Raw genomic sequence first — 19082 nt, 5'->3', positions numbered from 1 at the left:
CAAGTGATTTGGGTGATGAAACAAAGAAATATCAGTTATCCCTGTCTGATTTTTCGATGCTGATGATTCATGATCTGACACACTTTAGTATTTTTCAACTAGTTTTAGATGTTTCCTCAAATGGTTTTCCCTAACCCAAGATCCAACAATTATTTGAGCTTCATAATTTCAAGAAAATTCGAAATACACCAATCACATAAGCAAGGCCTGATTGGATCAATAAAGAAACTAGAGCTAATAGGTGAAGATAATTAAAGTGGCAAGAATTTGTCTTAATTTTACCTAGTGGACTGAGTTTCATTGGAGATTCATCGACAACAGATACATCTTGAAAGATGATACAGAATACTACAAAATGGTGGCCATACTCTGATATTTTTAATACAACCCTGATCTTAATAATAGAAACATACATACCTTTACAATTATTTGGAGGACGACTTGGCTTGCATAAGGGCTTGAAAGAAGCCACTTCAAAAGTGCTAAAAGAATCGACATGGCTTTGAAGTACTTGGCTCATGCAATTCTCTCCAACAAACTTGCTGATTGAGAGAGAGGATCAGAACCCATAATTAAACTGAAGATATCGATAGCTGCTAACCTTTTTTTGGATGCTATGCTATCCTTTATTGTTTTGCTGAAAGTGGAGGGAAATTTTGAGGTAGTGTCCTTTGCTAGCTTGGCCATTCCCTCCATTTTTCTACTCTTCATGCTACTACTCCGTGAGTAAACTAGAGTGGTTACTTAATTGTGATGTAACGATTTGTTCCATGCTTTGCCCAGTGATTTTTGAGATCAACTGGAGCAGATAAATCATGACCTTCAGCTGCAAGCCGGCTGAGCAACTTGTTAAAGGCGCTTCCGCTCATCTTTCGACCCCCAACTCGGGCGTGTCGTTTGTTGGGAACTGCAGGCAATGGATACATTGACATGGTGGTGGTACAACATGCGGATTGCCATCCACCATTTCCCCATTTGTAGCATTGTCTTATAACTCCTGTGCAGGAGCATATTGGGGCTGGCATTGTAGATTCATCAAAGGCAACCTGGTTTAGCCCCAGATCCTGACCCTTCCAATCCAACTTTGACACTACCAACTGTTTGTTAAGATCATCACCTCCACTCATGATGCCAATTTCATCCTTCCATTCTTGTGATTTGCCCAGCATTATCTTATTCAAGTCTTCAGCCTCCCTTTTGACCTTCCTTGGAGCTTTTGAAACCTTCTTGTTAGGTGTTGTGACTGCTTTTGCCTCCTTTGTTCGCTTGTTTCTCCTTGCCTTTGTTGATTCAGAAGCAACTGGGGATACTGGGCAGGCATCGTTGGGATGCATTTCTCTTGGATTGTAAGTAGTTTCGTTCATGTGAGGCACATGATGCGTGTGTTGCTGCTGCTGCTGCTGTGGGTGGTGTATATGCTTCACTCCCCTAGCAATTTGGCACCCTGGTGGACATGATAAATTGTTACTCGTTAGGGAGTTTTCACGATACTGAAGAGTTGCAATGGCATTGTCTCTTTCCAAAAGGGCATTGTTCCTCTCTGCAATTGCAGCATCTCGTTGTAGATAAGCCATGTCTCGCTCTGCCAATGCTGTCTTCTTCTCGGAAAGGGCCAAATTTCTCTCTTGAATGGCTGCATCTCTTTCAGCCATAATTGCCATTATCTGCTTCATTGATGGCTGATGCTGCATCATCCACTGCCGGGACGAATTCAAACGAAGTTTATCAAATTGTTACAACTTGAAAGATTTAATGTGATAATGACATTGTTGATCAGATTTTATTCATCTTGATACCTGACCCTGAGCCGACTTGTACTGATGCTCTGCTTTGTGCCTTCCATTCTCACGATGCCCACTATCATCCATTTATGACTCCCAAAAACTAATAACCAACACAGACACAGCAATAAAAAGCTCCACTGCAAGCAAAATGGCAATTAATATGCCAAATGTTATCAATCTATCACCTAACTACAATACGAAAATGAAGGAAAAGGATGTCATTTGAAACAAAATATTTACAAGTTGCTGAAACTCAAAAGCATTAACATTGATTGTGGTGTAAGATTGTCAGGGTTCTCCACTTAAGTTATAAATTTTTATTGCGTCCTCATTCGACTTAAAATGATATGACCAGAAGGACAAAGATTATACAAAATGCTATTTGAGGATTATGTTCAACTTTTCTTGTCTTTAACGTCTGAAATCATTCATTATTTCCTTATACAAATCGGCTCCTTTATACAAATCCAAATTCAATCTCATGTGACACGAACTAAAATTTATTTAACCTAATTTTTATGCAGGATCCTTAATTACAACCCAAACAACCCCTTAAAGATCCTATTAAAATTTATCATCAATCCTTTAATTACATTTACAATTTACTACCACAACCTAGAGCCTATTGACTTTTTTTCAAACTTTCGACCAAATAAAGAAAGATTACAAAAAGTTGACAAGCCGTCAACCTACCAAACCAATTTGGGTTATAAAGAAATCTCTCCAAAAAAGGAATTTAGCAATAGAACACAAAAGGGAAGATCTAGAAACACTTTTAAAACATCTGGGCAACAACAAACAAGAAAGAGAAACAATACTTTTGTAATAGATTTTAGCTGCAGTAGCAATTCATCAAGAGTGTAAGGAAACAGTAATAAGCAGAAATAAAATGTCCGGCCAGGATGCGAAACAGAGTTAAATGAAGAGTAGAAGCTAAATCAAGTCTTCACCTGAAATCAGAAGATTGAACAAGTCATTCGCTAGAATTGTTTACCTCTAGTCAGCTCTAATGGCTGACCCACCTTCCCCATCTCTTCCTCCATCGGATCACCTGGATAACGCAACTCAACATAAACTACACAGCCAAACATCACTTAAAATCAACAATGTTTTTGTAATTTTTCATAATTTACAACGATCAAGTCAAAGTAGCTGCAAACGTATGTTTATCGAGCTCAATTTCGCTGGAAAATAGGGCGAAAAGGGCTAAAGATTAGGAAGAAAGCAAAAATCATAAAGATCCGATTCTATACTACGACCAGGAAAGTAAGCCAGAGTCAACTTTTCCGCTTCGAGTCCTGAGCTTAAAGCCAAACCTCCAACTCAAAAAGAACAAGAAAAGCTAACCGCAACTAATTCGACAGAAAGAAAAAATAATCAGAAGCAGACGAAACCCTAGAAAACAAAAACCCCCAAATTCTAACTACAAGCTTCACTTCGACAGCAAACAACAAAAACAGGCTAATCACAAGCTGAATCGAAGCAGATTTCGCAGAAATTGAACAGGAAAAAACCACGGCGAAGCTACTCGACGAAGAACTAAAACATACGGAGACTATTAATGGAGTAAAAATCAGAAAACAGAAGTAAACAACCGCAGTGAAGAAAAAGTCGACGAGAAAGCGAAAAAATATCAAAAATAGCAGAAAATGGAAGAGAAATCAACACTTACCAGTGAGAAGGAAAGAGAGGAAGAAGAACTCGCGACTGATGAAAAAGAGAAGAAGACGGAAAAAAGGATTGAAAATCTGTGGAAAGAACAGTTGTAAGCAGAGCAGAGGGACAAAGGAATCTCTCTCTCTCTCTTCGTTTTTCTCTCTCTATTTCTCAATTTCTTTTTTCATTTTTATTTTCTAGCTTTCTGTCTCTGTTCACATTTCCAAATTCTGCTACAATTTTTTTCACCCTTCTTTTGGTTTAAATATTTTTTTGCGGTTTTTATGAGAAATAAAAGAGTAATGATAATAATTAATATAATAGGGGAATTATTATTACACAGGAAAACGGGTCGGGCGGGTTAATCTGAGCCGTCGAAACTGGAAAAGGGGGTGAGGATCTTGCCGCCATTGGAGGGTGGAATCTTTTTCCGAAGCAACCGGGAAAAGAGCGGGTTTCAAATGGAATTTTCAATTTTTCAACTTTTCGCCCGGTGCTCCACGGAAGATTTGACGACATGTCGTTTACTTACAATTTTAACAAGTCTGAAAGATGTATGAATTATTGAAGAAAATAAGTCTTCTTTTCTTTTTTTAGAATATAACATAAATGTGGAAATTTGAAACTCCAATCACTAATATTTTAACGAATTAGGTAATGTTAAAATTGAGAGAAAAAAAAAGATTATCGAATTTGGGGTTGGTGCAACTTAGGCTTAAGATAGATTTTTACTAGTATTAGTTTATATAATATTAATTAGTGTGATTATGAGAGTAATAAATTTATGATAAGCAAACCCACATCTAAAAAATAGGCTCAACTTCTTAATCTCAAGTTACACTAATTAAATTTGTTAGCCAAATACTTTTCGAATAAATTACAAGTTTACGTGGTTTATTTTCTTCTGTAATTATTCTTGGAGTTTTTTTTTTTTCTTCTATTCTAAGATATGGTAATTTTTTTGTGGGAAGGGAGAATTTGCAGGGAGGTGTTTGGTTCAAAGGAATTAGAATGGGAAAATATGGGAAAATATTGACCAGCTTTTTGATTGGACAATGACAATTTCAAAATACTAGTAAAAGAAAATTTGCTTAATTGGTAGTTGGTACCAACTATTCTATCAATAATTATTAATTATAAAGACAATGATAATTATAAACGTTATGCTTTCTAATAACAATTTCTAAGGAGCGGTTTCTAAAATCTTATCCAAATTTTTAATAGGTAAACATAAACAGTATGTTGTCATATTGTATTGTTATCTTTTATTTTCTTTATTTTTATTTTAAGTGGGTCAAATTAAGTGGTCAGATGAATTATGATCGGAGGAATTACCTTTAATTCTAGAGTTCTAATTCCTTCCCCACATACTCAGAGGTTAACTATCGAGAATTTAAAATTTTTCTAAAATGAAAGTTTAGTCTATTGTCCCTTTCGATTTCCGTACTTTTGTTTTCATTTGAAATTGAAACATAGTATTAAAAAATTCTGGTATTAATTTTTAAAATTTGGCTAAATCAATAATACTGAAATGATTGTAAAATCTAAATTAATAAATCAATGGTTTGTGTTAGAATCCATATAAATCAATTAAATTTACACAACCCATCAGCTTAAGTTTTTGGATTGAGTGGTGGTATCTTCATTCTTAAGATGGTATCAGAGTGGGAGGTCCTACGTTCGAATCCCTGCATTGTCGTTTCCTCCGTTGAGTGGTTCAGGGAATCCTAATCCTTACTTCAAATGAATTTGAAATTCAATCCCATAAATTAGTATGGTTTGAAATCTCATAGAATTTTAGCATAAACTACTCATTTAATCTTTTCATATTTTAATATTAATATTCTATTGATAAATTAAAATTAAAACGCATATTAGTAAATTTTTATTTTATTTTCTTTTTCAATGAACATCAAAACAAAAGAATTTAAGATTCCTCTTTCATTTTTAGTTTTCTATTTTTGAAAATTAAGCTTATTTCCCTAATTTCTTTGATATATTTTTTTTTTGTCTTATTACCTTTTTAGTTTTCAAAATCTGTCTATTTTGAAAAAAAAAAAATAGTAAATAACAAAACAAAAAACACAGAGATGTTATAAGCTTAATTAGAAAACTAAAAATCAAATCAACATGACTTTAATTACTTTCATTTTAATTCTCTCTTTCCAAACAGGATAAACATTTTTAAAATATCTCGAGAACTTGAGCTAACACCATATGAAACTACTGGTTGATTTACCTGCATTTTGAGAGCAATGTCCGATGTTGATGGAGCTGGCCCGGCCGTAAATTCGATTGCCTCGACTCGATTTCAGACTCATAGTAAATCAATCGCACGTTGCTTCCAAGAACCAGAGAAGATTTGCAAGTTGAAATGCAATGCTATGTGATGAAATGATTGATGACAAATTAAGATCAAAGTGAATCCTGCTACTGCTGATTCTACGTCCCAAAGTCTAGTCCTTGTTTTCTTTCTTCTCAATGCTCGACTTATTCAGGATCAGCACGCCAATTACGATCAATAAGGCACCTACAAACCACTGGAAAATAGCACCCTGGTGTTAAGAGTTTCGAGTTTTAACATGTTAACTGCTTTTGAAGCTAAAACAGCTACTGCAACTTTAGGGTGTGCGGGAAAACATCAAATTATTATTCAATGTCATTGTTGGTTTCTACGTTTATGTAGGTAAATAACTGAGAGAGTACTGCAAATCAAGTATAAGAAAATGATAACGATCGATGGTGCATTAGATTATGAAAACACGGGCATATGAAGAGGTGTATCATCTGCAACTATGTCACATCAATGCTGTTTTTTGTTTAACACTGTTAATGTAGTAATCAGAAAATATCTTGCACCCAAACTCCTCAGTGAACTTAAATAAGATAACGGAAAAAGTTAGTAATCTTCAGGTAAGTAAGAGACGAGATGAGTTGCAGAGAGTAAACAGAGGAGATGCCACAAGACTAAAGGTCATGGAATTCAGCATATAAAGACTGACCTCCTGAGCTGCTGAAGAACATATCGATAGTCGATATATAGGGAACAGTTAGTGTAACTATAGTCATGCACGGAGGAAGAAATGATTACAATTACAGATAATTGTCCAGCATATACAATGCAGTCAATATTTTTACCGGAAGTCAAAAGTGTATTGTGCATAAGAACTTGGCTAAATATTCTGCTGTAAGGCAATTGGATAAAAATGGGAACTCAATTCGATTAGATTCAGAGTTGAACAAGAAATGAGTACGATCAATGGATTTACCTGAAACGATAATGCTTCTTCAAATAAAAAGAAACCAGCTAGACCGGAACAAAGAAAGTTGGTTGAAAAGTTTGTCCCTGTAGCTTGCAATGAAGACAGAGCTTTTAAGCTATTGACAAAACATCCCCACATTGCCAAGTTGAACGCTATTACCAGTCCAAACCTAATTAACTGTTCAAAAAAGAAATGCTCAAATCAAAACAAACATAGAGGAAAACTGGGAATGGATCGGTATAGCATGTTAAGGAGTGTTTGCTGTAGCTGTAGACATAAGTTCTCAGATAACATTTGATAATATATCATAACAAAAAAGAAGGTAAGAAGTCTGTGCGATATCAGCCGCCTTAACATTACAGCGATAATGTCCACTACCTAACCATCATTGGTGGCTCATTGGTCCAAAGGAAAGAGGGCAGCTCCCAATTTATGGAAACTTTCTTTAAGTATTTGCTTGCAACCTCGAGTATACAACCAGGAATTGCCTCACATTGATGAACCCTTTTCTAAAGAAGATATTGTGCATTGATGTATTGAAAAATTACAACAAGAATCTACATTCACACCAATCAGATTTATATAAAATCATCCTAACTAGAGTTAATTACAATTTAGAACTGAAAATAATTACAGAAAGAAGATGCATGAAATCATGCTAGATCTACTCTCTCCTTCCTAGCAACGCATTGGCCTAAGAAAACCTCTTGATTTCTTTCATACCACAACTCCTAGATGATAGCTTTGGTCCACAAAATTTTAACCCAGTTCTTGAACTATGCCCACCTAGCAACTTGAAGAGTTGCTGGGGCACTTTCTTTTTACTCCATTAGTCGTTTTTAAGCCTCACAGAAGTAGAGTCTACATCAACACGTCCTACGTTTAATCTTTCACAAAGCCCTTGAAAGGTCCCTTGGATCATATGATACAAGAAGAGTTGAATTCTTTGATAAAGGACCTTACCGAGGAATAACCTGCCTGAGGGCTCCTACTGTCAATGTCTCTTCCCTCTCAATAAGAAAACACAACCCACAAGGACATCCGACAAAGCTTGTAGCTCTTCCATTTCCTCTTCCTACGGATTTCTTCTAGCAACAGCAATCCACGATTGAGTTGCCTCATCCCGATGCATTATCTGACTTCAAACCAATATGAACTGCGGGAACCTAGCTGCAAGAGGTAGATTAACTACCCATCTTTCCTTCCAAAACAAAGTTTTTCTCCATTACAAACATAATTGAATAGAATTCTGCATATGGCACCAAGAGTTGGAGATACGCCGAGGACCTCTCCCACTTTCACCCTTCTTACTCTTGGTAAACCACATCTTTACCATAAATACTAACCACAATCTTGCCAAAACTCATTTGAATCTTTGGTGAACCTCCACTGCGTCTTTGTCAAAAAAGCTTCATTTCTCTTCCTTGAACCACCTACGCCCAACTCTCCACATTCTAAGGATTTAAACAAAAATATTCCAACCCAAAAATTCCCCAGGTACTTTAATCACATTTTTTACAGACAGTTCCATTTCACATACAAGATATAGTGATTATTTAAGTGATGATGCAACATAGCATACACGATTGCAGTATAATTAGAACGAGAATGACAAAAAATTGAGACAATTGACAAAAGAATTCAATCATTCACAGGGTTTACCATGGTAGACAGCTCAAAATTGTGCTGGTTCATATACATTAGGGCAAATCACCGCGTTATACGAGCTATCGTTTTAGATTTGTGACTGGAACAATTCAAATTCAAACAGGAAAGAAATGGAGAAAGTTACCGTAGAGGAGAAAAGCTTCGCGGCAATGGCGGCTAAAGCAGCGTTGAAGCCGGCTGAAATTGCCCACACGTAACCCTTCTTCCCCTTCTTCCCTTCCATGGCAGTCGGCAGAGTGAAACTTCTCCTCTTTGGATTGTGGGCAAGGCAGCGAACCGGCTTGGGTCGATCGCGGTTCGGGATGTTTTCATGTTTTTCTGGCTACCGTTGTTAAATTTTTATTATTTTTTAATAATAAACGTGGAGACGGAAGATTGATTAAAAATTACTTTGGGTCGATATCCTTTTCACTCGAGTAATCATTTAATCCCCGACGCTTGTTTTAACATTTAGTCTCTATCGCCAAACCGAGTATAACTCAAGTGGTTAAGACATCTATATCTTGAAGTATTTGACAAATTTAGTTGCAGTAATTTAAAATTTATAACGATTTGGTTTCTATTCTAAAAATAGACATTGTTTAACTACAATTGACCCTTCCTAAAATAAAATAATACAGCATCTTAAATTTTTTAGTATAAACTAGATGTTAATTTACAAATTTTGGTTCTTAACATTTTAAAGTTGTGTCTTAATAGGTTTCTCAATTTTAAAACAATGCCTAATAAAGTTCAATAATTTTTAATATTGTATCTAATATATATATATAACATTCTAATTTTGTGTCTAATAGATTTTGAATTCTAATTTTGTGTCTAATAGATTTTGAATTCTAAAAAGTTATCGTCACGGATATGTTAAACACAAAATTGAAAATTTAACGATATGTTAAATAGATTTTCAAATTTATGATTTATTAGAAGCATTGACATATTAAATACCTTTTAAATCGAGAGATTTATTGCATAGTATTAAATATTCGGAGACCATACTTATAAGTTAACATAATCAAATTAGGCTAAATATATGCCACGATCTCTAATCTTAGTTTTTTTCAATTTGGTAATTACTATTTTGAAATTATCAATTATATTAATGTATTTAAAATTATAAAGTTTCTTTATATTTGTAGAGATTTGTTAAATTTTGTTAACATATTTTTTTAATGTTGTTTCCATTAAATTGGTGTATCGTTAAATTATTATTCTATAACATATTTGGACACACGGATATTTCACTTCAAAAAAATTAAAGTTTGTTAATTGGTAAGATGAAGTGTTTATAGACATGCTGAATTTTAACCGTCAAAGTAACATTTTGGAGTACCTTCTCACATGTCTAAATATGTTAATAAAACAATAATTTAACGATACAACAATTTATAGTTTACAAAATTTGTATGGAACAACTTAATTGCAGTACATTAAACGTAAAATTGAAAATTTTAAAGGATCAAAGGATCATATCGAGAATTAATTTTTTTTTAGTACACATCGAGAATTAACTTAAAGATTAGGATCATTGTATATATTAGGGTTCGTTTGGTAACATCGTTGTTTATTTTTTCCAACTTTATTAAGAATCCACTTGACGGATATTTATATTTCTGATTTATAGTTGGGTTAAAAACGTTTTTTAAAATTGTATATAAAATTTAGAAATAATAAAAGAAATTTTTTATTTATTATTATCGTTTCTAATTTGGTCCGAAACTTAAATAAGAATATAATTTTATCACAAATCATGCTATTATATTTTTTTTAATTAAAAAAGTAGGAAAAGAAGAAAGTCAGACTATATTAAGATATATGGATAACGAGGAAGAAGGGGTGGCCCGTGAATGTCTTTCCAATGGTTGGATCACTGTCGTACTTTGGCACGTGCATGACCACCGATGTGTTTGCATGTGACATTCATTCGTTTTTTAGTGCAATAGAGAAGCCATTTAAAAATTAAAAATAAGAATAAAAAAGAGACATTCCAATGTGACATTATGTTGATTAATACCCCTTTTTGTGACTTGAGTGTCGTTTTGAAGCCATACCTTTCTTTTGTCTTCTAAGGGGTCACGCTCTAGTCCAAATAACTAACTCTGACATTTTCTCTAAACGTCTAAGGTTTGTATGTTCATCTTCGTATTTTTACGATGGTCAAGTCAAGTATGTGATATGTGAAAAGATAACGTAGATTAATAGGGAACAAACATTTCCAATAATGCTCAAGTTAGTAAAAATTCGACCTAATCTCTCAAAACAAAGAATATGCAGATTGTATACCTGCATGTGAAAATGATTTACTATTTATAGAATGTGGGTAGTGACTTTAGTCTGTTAGATGATAACAAGAATGAGTTATGCAATTACAAATGGTTTGCACGATATACTTTGGCATAGGTTTTAGGACAAGCTAACAGTGAAGTTTCGAGCTACGTAGATGCACTGGTCGAGCTCAATAACTTGGAGACGACTATTTATTTTCGAAGTTAGATGACAAATTATGTAGAAGATCTATGATAGCACACCATATGGTATGTCATATTTTATCATCCAACAAATTATATACAGACCAATTGGAACGAAATAGTCTATTTTAAAACAATTGTGCAATGCATTTAAATAAGTCAACCTAATAAGCTTTGTCAGTCCATTGGTAACATTTTTAATAAGTAAATTTTTTTGAACCATTTAATAAGTAATTTATATTTATATAAACTAAAAGTTTCAATTAATTATATTTTTATTTAAAATATTATTTTGGTATATGTAATTTCAATATTTTATTTATTTTATGTTTGCTTTGATTTAGGTGTCCATACTTTTAAATGGGACCATTTTTATATATTTTGGATATAAAATATTTTTTAACAACTAAAAATAAATATTTAAATACACGAATAAAAATGGATGGTAAACCTTCATACGAAATCTAGACAATTTTTTTAAAGAAAATAATGTAATATAAAAAGGAAAATCTTTGACTTGAATGATTGAGAAATTTTCCGAGTTCAGTCCAACTCGGTCAGAAATAACTCACCACTAGCCCACGTGTAATTAATAACGACCATGAAAAATAATAAAGGCCACGGTTTTTTTTTTAATTTTTTATAATTTGTAACATAAAAGAGGATCGACACAGATTATCCTGTTTTCCACGTGAAATGAGAAATAGAAAGAAAAAAAAAAGTTCCCTATAGGCTATATGTCGATTTAAATAACAAATAATACATTATAATAGCCCCATTGCTTTTTATTTTATGAAAAGAAACACAAATCATTGCTAATTTTTAAAAGATAATAGTTCTATTAATAATTTCCTTTGAGTAAGTTTAATTTTTTTCCCCATTTTAAGTTAAGTTTTAAAAATATTTATAAAGTGCAAACAAAAAATTTAAACAAACTTTTATTTTTAAATAATAGTAACAGATCCTACGAAGTATCGTATACACATTATAAATATTTATAATTTATAATAAAAAACCTTTGATTATAAATAGAGTATTTTAGTTCATCTTATTTGGAACGTAATTATATGAGAAGAATCGCTACTAATCAACTTTTTGTTTGAGAATATTACATCACAAACAAAAAATAAAAAAGTAGAAATTAAAACCCATAATTTATAAAAATATATATATATGTGTGGGTAATTAATTAGGCAAAATAACTTTGAGAAAAAGATAAAAAGCTGTATAAATATTTGTTTTTCCTCTCTCTCGTTTTTTTCTTTTAAATAGATGAAACATAAAAAGAAAGGTCAGAGTATTCCGTCTTCCTTTTCCATGTGAAAATAAAAGGAAAAAAACAAAATTAAATTAAAAAAATAATAACAATTTCCTCTCCAATTCTCAAACCCTCCGCCCACCACATGCACGATAAAAAACTTTTTTCCCCCATTTTTTTTCCTCACACAATTCTGACCCAAATGCCCCTGCTGGGAATATCCCGATGAACGACAAACACAAGGTAATACCCGGATGGCGCGATGGTACCCGACCCGGGCATGCTGACGTGGACATCATACGTGGCATTTCCCAATTCCGTCACATTCTCGCCGCCGATCACCAGCAGCCTCTGGCTCATGGAGAACGAGTGCGTGTTGAACGGCGGCGCTAGCATCGTCACCGCCACCGCGTCCAAAGCCACGCCGCCGGTGACGTTAAACCGAACCGCCAATTGCTGCGCGTACTTCACGGTGGTTTGGGAGGACGGCGACACGATTTTCGGCCGCAGATTTTCAAAATGCGGCTCCAAATACGGCGGCGAGAACGCCTCCAGTCTCAGCTCCGTCGGAAACGGCACGCCGGTGAAGTTGTAATACACGTTCGGATTACTGCCGCCGACCAGGACACGGCCGTCGCGGAGGAGAATCGCAGTCGAGTGGTAAAGACGGGGGATGGTACTCGGGTTTAGCAACCCGAACCGCGAACCGGGAGGGTCATTGTGCCGGTAGATAACCGGGTTCAAAACCGGGTCACGCCCGTTATCCCACCCCGCCGTTCCGGACCCGGCACCATTGATGATCAAAACGTTGCCGTTCGGAAGCAAAATCATGTCTCCCATGACTCTCCCCACCGGCATCGTCTCCATGACCCACTCGGGTTTCGGGTCGGTTATTTTAATTCTCCCACATGAATTCAATGCCCCGACGAAGGTTCGATTCGCGGCTTTGTTAAATGCTCCTTTGGGGGCTCCGCCGCAGACCATAACCTCCGCTTCAATTCCCGCGGCCTGTAAATTCCTCAACGGGAGGAGCACCGCCGAGCCGGTGCTCGGATAGCACCGCGGATCGCCGCCGGGAATCGCCGGAAAAGTCTTGACTACCTTATTGCTCGCGTAATCGAACAGAATCGATCGATTATTCGCGAAGATGAACAGATTCCCGTCGACATTGAGGAAGACGAAGGGATACAAATTGTTCTCGATCAGCGGATCGTTCGTTTCCACCAAGAACGGTAAGCTATACGCCTTGGAATCTCCGCCGATTTTCGGATAGAATTCGTAGCTGAACTGCCGCCGGCCGCCGATTATAATCTGCCGTCCGTCCGGCAGAATGTGGTTCGTCGGATACCACCGCCGGACGGTTAGGGCAAGTGGAATCTCCTCCCAATCGGAGCCGTTCGGATACGGCTTGAAGATTCTAGCCCTCCGTTCGCCATCGTTGAATCCGCCGGTCTGAACGAGGACTCCGGCGCTGGTGGCGGCGCCAGAGGAGCACCAGACGTCGGTCAGAACCATGAGGGGGCGGAAGGAGTTGGAAGCGACGTCGTATTCGAGGGAGTGAGCGGTACAGTCGAGTTTGAGAGTGGCGTCGTTTGGATCCATGCGGCATTTTCCGTCCGGCAATGTCAAATTGGAAGCGCCGAAATCGGTGCGGTCGAAGATGATGACTCTGTCGTTGTGGAGTAACTGCATGTGCATGGGGAGGACGCCGATGTTGTCGTGCAGAAGATGCCACCGGCCGCCGTCGGCGAGCGACGGCGCCGGCAAGGTTGAGAGGAGAAATTGGACGGAGACGAGAAGGAGGCCGGGGAGAATCATTGTAAATTGTTGCAGAGAAGTAGTTGGCTTGAATTTGCTCTGTTTTTAAAATCCCCCATTAACAGAACAAGAGGGATAAGTATCCAACCAGTGCCGCTGGTTTTCAGTGGCCAATCGAAATTACCAGTTTCGCCTCCTCAAATATGCTGGGTTTTCAGCGTATTGCGAGGTTAGTATAGACTTTTCAATCTATAATACAATTTCTGTCCAAGAATGTTTTTTATTTTTTAACTATTGGAATGTGGCTTTTTTTATTTTTAAAAATTATTTGAAAATAATTTAAAATCTTAAATTATATATTTAGTTCATTCATCGATTTGGTCTATGTGTACTGCTAACTTTTGCTATGTTTCTATCATTTGAACTCTATTTATATCTAATCTTATTAATTAAGATCCATTAACATGGATTAAGCCAGAGGAGGGAGCAACTTTTTAACTAATTCGTAACTCAAACAAAATATATATAGGTGAAATTTTATCAAATCTAAGTTCGATAAAAACAAAATGTCCTACCAATTTAATTTAGTTGTTTTTTAATTAAATAATAACACTCTATTTTTTTAGTACAACAAATGGAAATTGGAGGATTCGCACAATCTCTTTATTAGATACATGTGTCAATAACCGTTGAGTTAAGCTCATGTTAAGATATTGTTAAAATATTAAATAATAGGATATCACATTTTTATTGGTCAAAGTAGTACTAATAGTGAAGCTTTAGCTTAGGTTTTAAAAATATACATGATTACATCTTAGACATTATATTTTCTATATAAAAAATAATAATAATAGTAAGATGTCGAGATATTGAGTTATGCTCGTCTTGACAAATAAACATCGTAGTATATAAATAATTACATAATTTTACCTTTTCCTAGCGGATCATTTTTGCAGATAAATGTTTTTTATAATTTATTAACAATATAATTATCAATAAAAAGAAGTCTACAACAAAAATCAAAACATTATTTAGCATTATGTTTTTAATTTTTTGGTTAAGAAAACACCAATTAAATCTATATAATCTGTAGAAAGTTGAGTATAAAAACATGAGAGGGCACAGCTGAAAAAGCTGAGGGCATAATAAAATAAATATAATACGGTCACCTCTAGATGGACAGCCAGAAATTAATAGTGAATCAGATTCGACAGCTCGTTGGTTGTTGGAGTGAAGTTGTCGGCGGCAGAAAAAAAATGCTGCTCGGAGATCCCCAAATTCGGTCTAAAGAGAATTTATGGCTTCCCAATATTATTTTACAACCAAACTACAAAACAATAAACATTAAAATTTTTAACTAGAGTGGTAGGGTGAGCTAGTCTCGTATTTTTTTTTCACATTTCTATTTATCGAAACCGATAAAATAAGAAATGGAAACGTTATTAAATGAACTCTTAACTCTTCTAATATTCAATATTTTGATGTTCTCCAAATTTATGATCAATTATTTGAATCTTACAACGAACATATGTTTTTCCATTGTAAATTCGTATGGAGTTTTGTGTTCGTTTGGAGAGCTTGAACTCAATTTCTATTGTGATGAATATAAATGCAATTACAATATTTAGAGATAGGCTTCATCATCGAGCGAGAGACCGCCATAATTACCGTATGTACCATTTCTCTATATTTGGTGAGAATCTTTTTTTTTTCCTTCTTTTTTGCTTTAACCCACTTAAACTTTTTTAGATGGGGTGGGTTATTAATTAAAATTAAAATTGATTTCAATATTAGAGGTGGAAAGTATTATTTCAAACTTCGTCTGGATATATAATATATCTATATTTTATTTATTTAGTTAAATGTAACTTGTTATTTATTTTATTGTATTGTTCACAACATTATCATTACCCCAATGGAATTGAATATAAACAAATGGATAGAATAAAATTTGTATGTATTTTAAGTCTAAAATTTGTATGTATTTTAAGTCTATTGACTTAATATTTTCAGCATCAACATAAACATAGTTTAAATAGATAAAAATATCTTACTACCATTCTAAAGATCGATGTTTCAATTTTCCACTCGAATCTGTTGAACTAAAGGGGAAAAAATACACAACCATATATTTCACCACCAAATCAAAAGGATTAAAAAAAAGAGAGAGAGATTATTAATGAGTTTCACCGGTCTCGTTAAATAATATTCACATGTCAAGTTACTAATACACTGCATTCAATTTATTATTAATGTAATTCTTAGCCTAAAATGGTATGTATTAAATAGATAATTTGTTTATGGAGTAACTTAGCATCAACCTCAAAGAAGGTAAAAGGTGCATTTATCTACTAACATGTACTTCAATTAATAACACTTTATTGATTATGATTCAATGATGTAATAAAAACACAACGACGCTATTCACATGAGCTGAGTTTAGTGATAATTGACATCTATTTCTGACTAAAAGATTATGAGTTATGATCCTCCATCCTAACTTATCGTATTAGAAAAAACAACAAAACATTTGTAAATTTACTCTGTCCCAAATTTAATCTAGTGGAATACTAGGTGGATATTCCATTAGCTACTAAAAAAAGAAGACACAAATATGATTCAAAATCTATATTTAAATTTCTGTCCAATAAATCATTGGTGAATGCTACAGACTCATTTTGGGAATTATAAAAAAAAGGTGTTATTATGGGCATTTACTTAGAAGGCAACCACTTTGCAGACCTGAAGGGTGCAAGGTTAAAGAGGGCATTTAATAATGCCTATAAAAATAATATTAAATAAAGGGGAAATTGAAAGAGTGGGCAGAATGGGAGGCGAAAACGACGTCGGTTTGGCCAATCAGAATAAGAGAGTAATTGGCGTTGAAAAGAGAGTGGGTTATTTTTGGGTCCATTTGTGGACTGCTCTGAAAACTGCAACTACTACGATAGTCGAGAGTAAGCATTTAGAGTGACGTTTATGGCAAAGGGCCAGTCCTTAATTAGGGGTACCCTCCCACAAAAAGTGCTTTTATGTTATTACTACTCATTTTTTTACACCTCACATCTAGTACTTTTGCCCATTCCCTAATTCAAAATTATCCATCCTACCTCCCCAACCGAGCCCATCATCTGTACCATTTGTTGTAAAAGGGGCTCGCGGATTTGAATTTTATTCGGTTGAGGCATGTTGCTTTATTCCTAGAAGTTTGAGATTCAATCACTCATATTCATATTTGTTGTACTAAAAAACAAACACACATTCCTTGTATTGATTCAAGTTGAAAATTTAAATCTCAATCATATTTTTTGTACCTAAGACGTGTACATACGAAAACTTTTTCATTATAATTATTGTGTTTAAATATTATTTTGGTCCTTGTACTTAAAAAAAATAAAAATACAATTTTGATCCTTCATTTTTTACCTTTTCTTTTTCGATTATGTTTTTAACATGACATTTCACTCTTGAAATATAATCATAATTTTATATTAAATATTTCAATTGTGTATAAAATTTATGTTAGAAATTTTACAGATAAAAATCAAATCACAATAGTTAAAATGAAAAGTTAAAAATGCATATACTAAATTGAATGTTTTTACACCGACCAAAATAATATTTAAATCAAAATATTACGGTACCACCGAGAAAACACCAGTTGGGACCAAGCGTGTATCATGTTGTCACTATATTGACAAATCCAGTCAATATGATATACATCAACTCATTCTTCTTATGTCAAATATCTTCCTATTTCTCAAGGAATTGGAGTTACATCTCTTTTTCATTTCCATTTCGATTCTAGAGTTTTTATGTGTTTACATGCCCCTTTAAGACTTCGAGGACGGAATGATTTTTCTTCGAAACACGTACAAGATAAACATACTTTTAGCATAAATGAGATTAAGGATTGGGTTATGTATTGACCCTACATCTTTGCGTTTCTTTTTTTTTGCAAGGATTTGAATTTTCAAACATATAAAAAGAAAAAAAAATATCGCAATATATTTTCATTAAATTAGGTATAAATTTAATTAACGAATTAAACGTGCCACGTGGGCTACAATGTTAATTTACACAATTGGCGTTTGACTTTAGATACTGTAATCAATACTATCATTAGATAATATATATATTGACAATTTAAAGACGACAGTCATATCACATATATGCTTTGTACTGTAATTTCATTTATATTTATTATTTTTAAACATTACATCTTAACTAGGTTATACTCGAAGCTATTATGGTTATGAACGAAACATTTCTATAGTTCAATAGTTACTAGGGCAAGTAACAAATGTAAAAAAGTTTAAAGATGAGTATGAGTTCAAACCCGATATAACTCATGTAATATTCAAATCTTACAAGTAAATGTTGTAGTTATAGGAGAAACTATTCTATAATATTAGTTGAATGGCGTCTTAGTTGATATTAATACCAGTGATATAGCTATAAAAAAATACAAAATAAATCAGTCTCTACCTGTACAAGGTTAATAAATTGTCATCCTAACATTTCGCGTTTTATAGACTTATACGACGATTACCATTTTTAAGCCCGACTTCTAATATATTTACTCATCAACTATTTAAAAAAAAAGTAAAATATCTCAAATTCACTAATTCTGATGGAAAAAATAAACAAAATAAATACATAACATCCAAAGCAAGCATATAATAATGATAATTGATATATATCTCAAACGAAGAGGTTGTAAGTTTGAACCCCACCCCCAGATGTTGTATTAAGAAAAATATGATCAACCCATATGTAAACTTAAACAACTCCTTAATAAATAAAAAAAAAAAGATCTAAGAGTTGTTCTAAGAACCGACAAAGTTTGTATTGAATGTGTGTTTTATGATTTACTAAACATATATAAAAATGTTCTTTTAATAATTTTCAAAACGAAAGATTAACGCCTACTCTAGTTTTAAATGTGGACGTTGATAAGTATTTTGAAAAAATTATAAAATAAGAAAAACAATAACAACTACACATTTCACACTTCCTATCATTTATAACTTATTAACACTAAAATGATGTCTATATCATTATTATTTTTTATATTTTGTTTTTTTTAAATACTATAAAAATGTTGAACCTCGGGAATATATGAAAATATAATATAACATGGATATGTGGACTAAAATCTAAAAGCCTACCACTTAACTGAAGGTAAAATTACTAAAGAACCGAGGGTAAAAATTTAAAAAATGTTTATTAA

The 19082-nt window shown here is 33.9% G+C and overlaps 2 protein-coding genes, 1 non-coding gene and 1 pseudogene across 5 annotated transcripts; 1 reads left to right on the top strand and 3 right to left on the bottom strand.

The window, feature by feature from the left end:
• The first annotated feature begins 4 nt into the window (after window positions 1-4).
• On the top strand, window positions 5-85 carry LOC148209428 (small nucleolar RNA R38). Its single transcript, XR_015793339.1, has one exon. It is a non-coding gene; the product is annotated as a small nucleolar RNA R38 (small nucleolar RNA).
• A 166-nt stretch (window positions 86-251) lies between these two features.
• Window positions 252-3643, bottom strand: BPC6 (basic pentacysteine 6). 3 transcript variants are annotated; one of them, XM_088127529.1, is made up of 4 exons: window positions 3457-3643; window positions 2735-2835; window positions 1797-1973; window positions 252-1697 (listed from the first exon to the last, which is right to left on the bottom strand). In XM_088127529.1, exons 3-4 carry the CDS (start codon window positions 1866-1868, stop codon window positions 741-743), a joined length of 1029 nt encoding a protein of 342 aa, XP_087983655.1. In that variant the 5' UTR covers window positions 1869-1973; window positions 2735-2835; window positions 3457-3643; the 3' UTR covers window positions 252-740. The 3 variants fall into 3 exon arrangements, with proteins under 3 accessions (XP_087983655.1, XP_022144219.1, XP_022144218.1); XM_022288527.2 differs by having other exon boundaries at window positions 1797-1921; window positions 2779-2835; XM_022288526.2 differs by having other exon boundaries at window positions 1797-1921; window positions 3457-3642.
• A 1911-nt stretch (window positions 3644-5554) lies between these two features.
• LOC111013916 (cell growth defect protein) lies at window positions 5555-8666 on the bottom strand. Its single transcript, XM_022288465.2, has 3 exons — window positions 8496-8666; window positions 6710-6880; window positions 5555-5980 (listed from the first exon to the last, which is right to left on the bottom strand). Exons 1-3 carry the CDS (start codon window positions 8592-8594, stop codon window positions 5897-5899), a joined length of 354 nt encoding a protein of 117 aa, XP_022144157.1. The 5' UTR covers window positions 8595-8666; the 3' UTR covers window positions 5555-5896.
• Window positions 8667-12036: 3370 nt separating this feature from the next.
• LOC148209427 (aldehyde oxidase GLOX pseudogene) lies at window positions 12037-14140 on the bottom strand (annotated as a pseudogene).
• Window positions 14141-19082: the final 4942 nt, after the last annotated feature.

This window comes from Momordica charantia, assembly GCF_013281855.1.
Source record: "Momordica charantia cultivar OHB3-1 chromosome 8 unlocalized genomic scaffold, Mcharantia_2.0 BLBB01000008.1, whole genome shotgun sequence".
In the NCBI taxonomy this organism is placed as follows: Eukaryota; Viridiplantae; Streptophyta; class Magnoliopsida; order Cucurbitales; family Cucurbitaceae; genus Momordica; species Momordica charantia.
The sequence above is the reverse complement of the archived record's forward strand: the minus strand, read 5'-3'. Positions and strand labels throughout refer to the sequence as shown.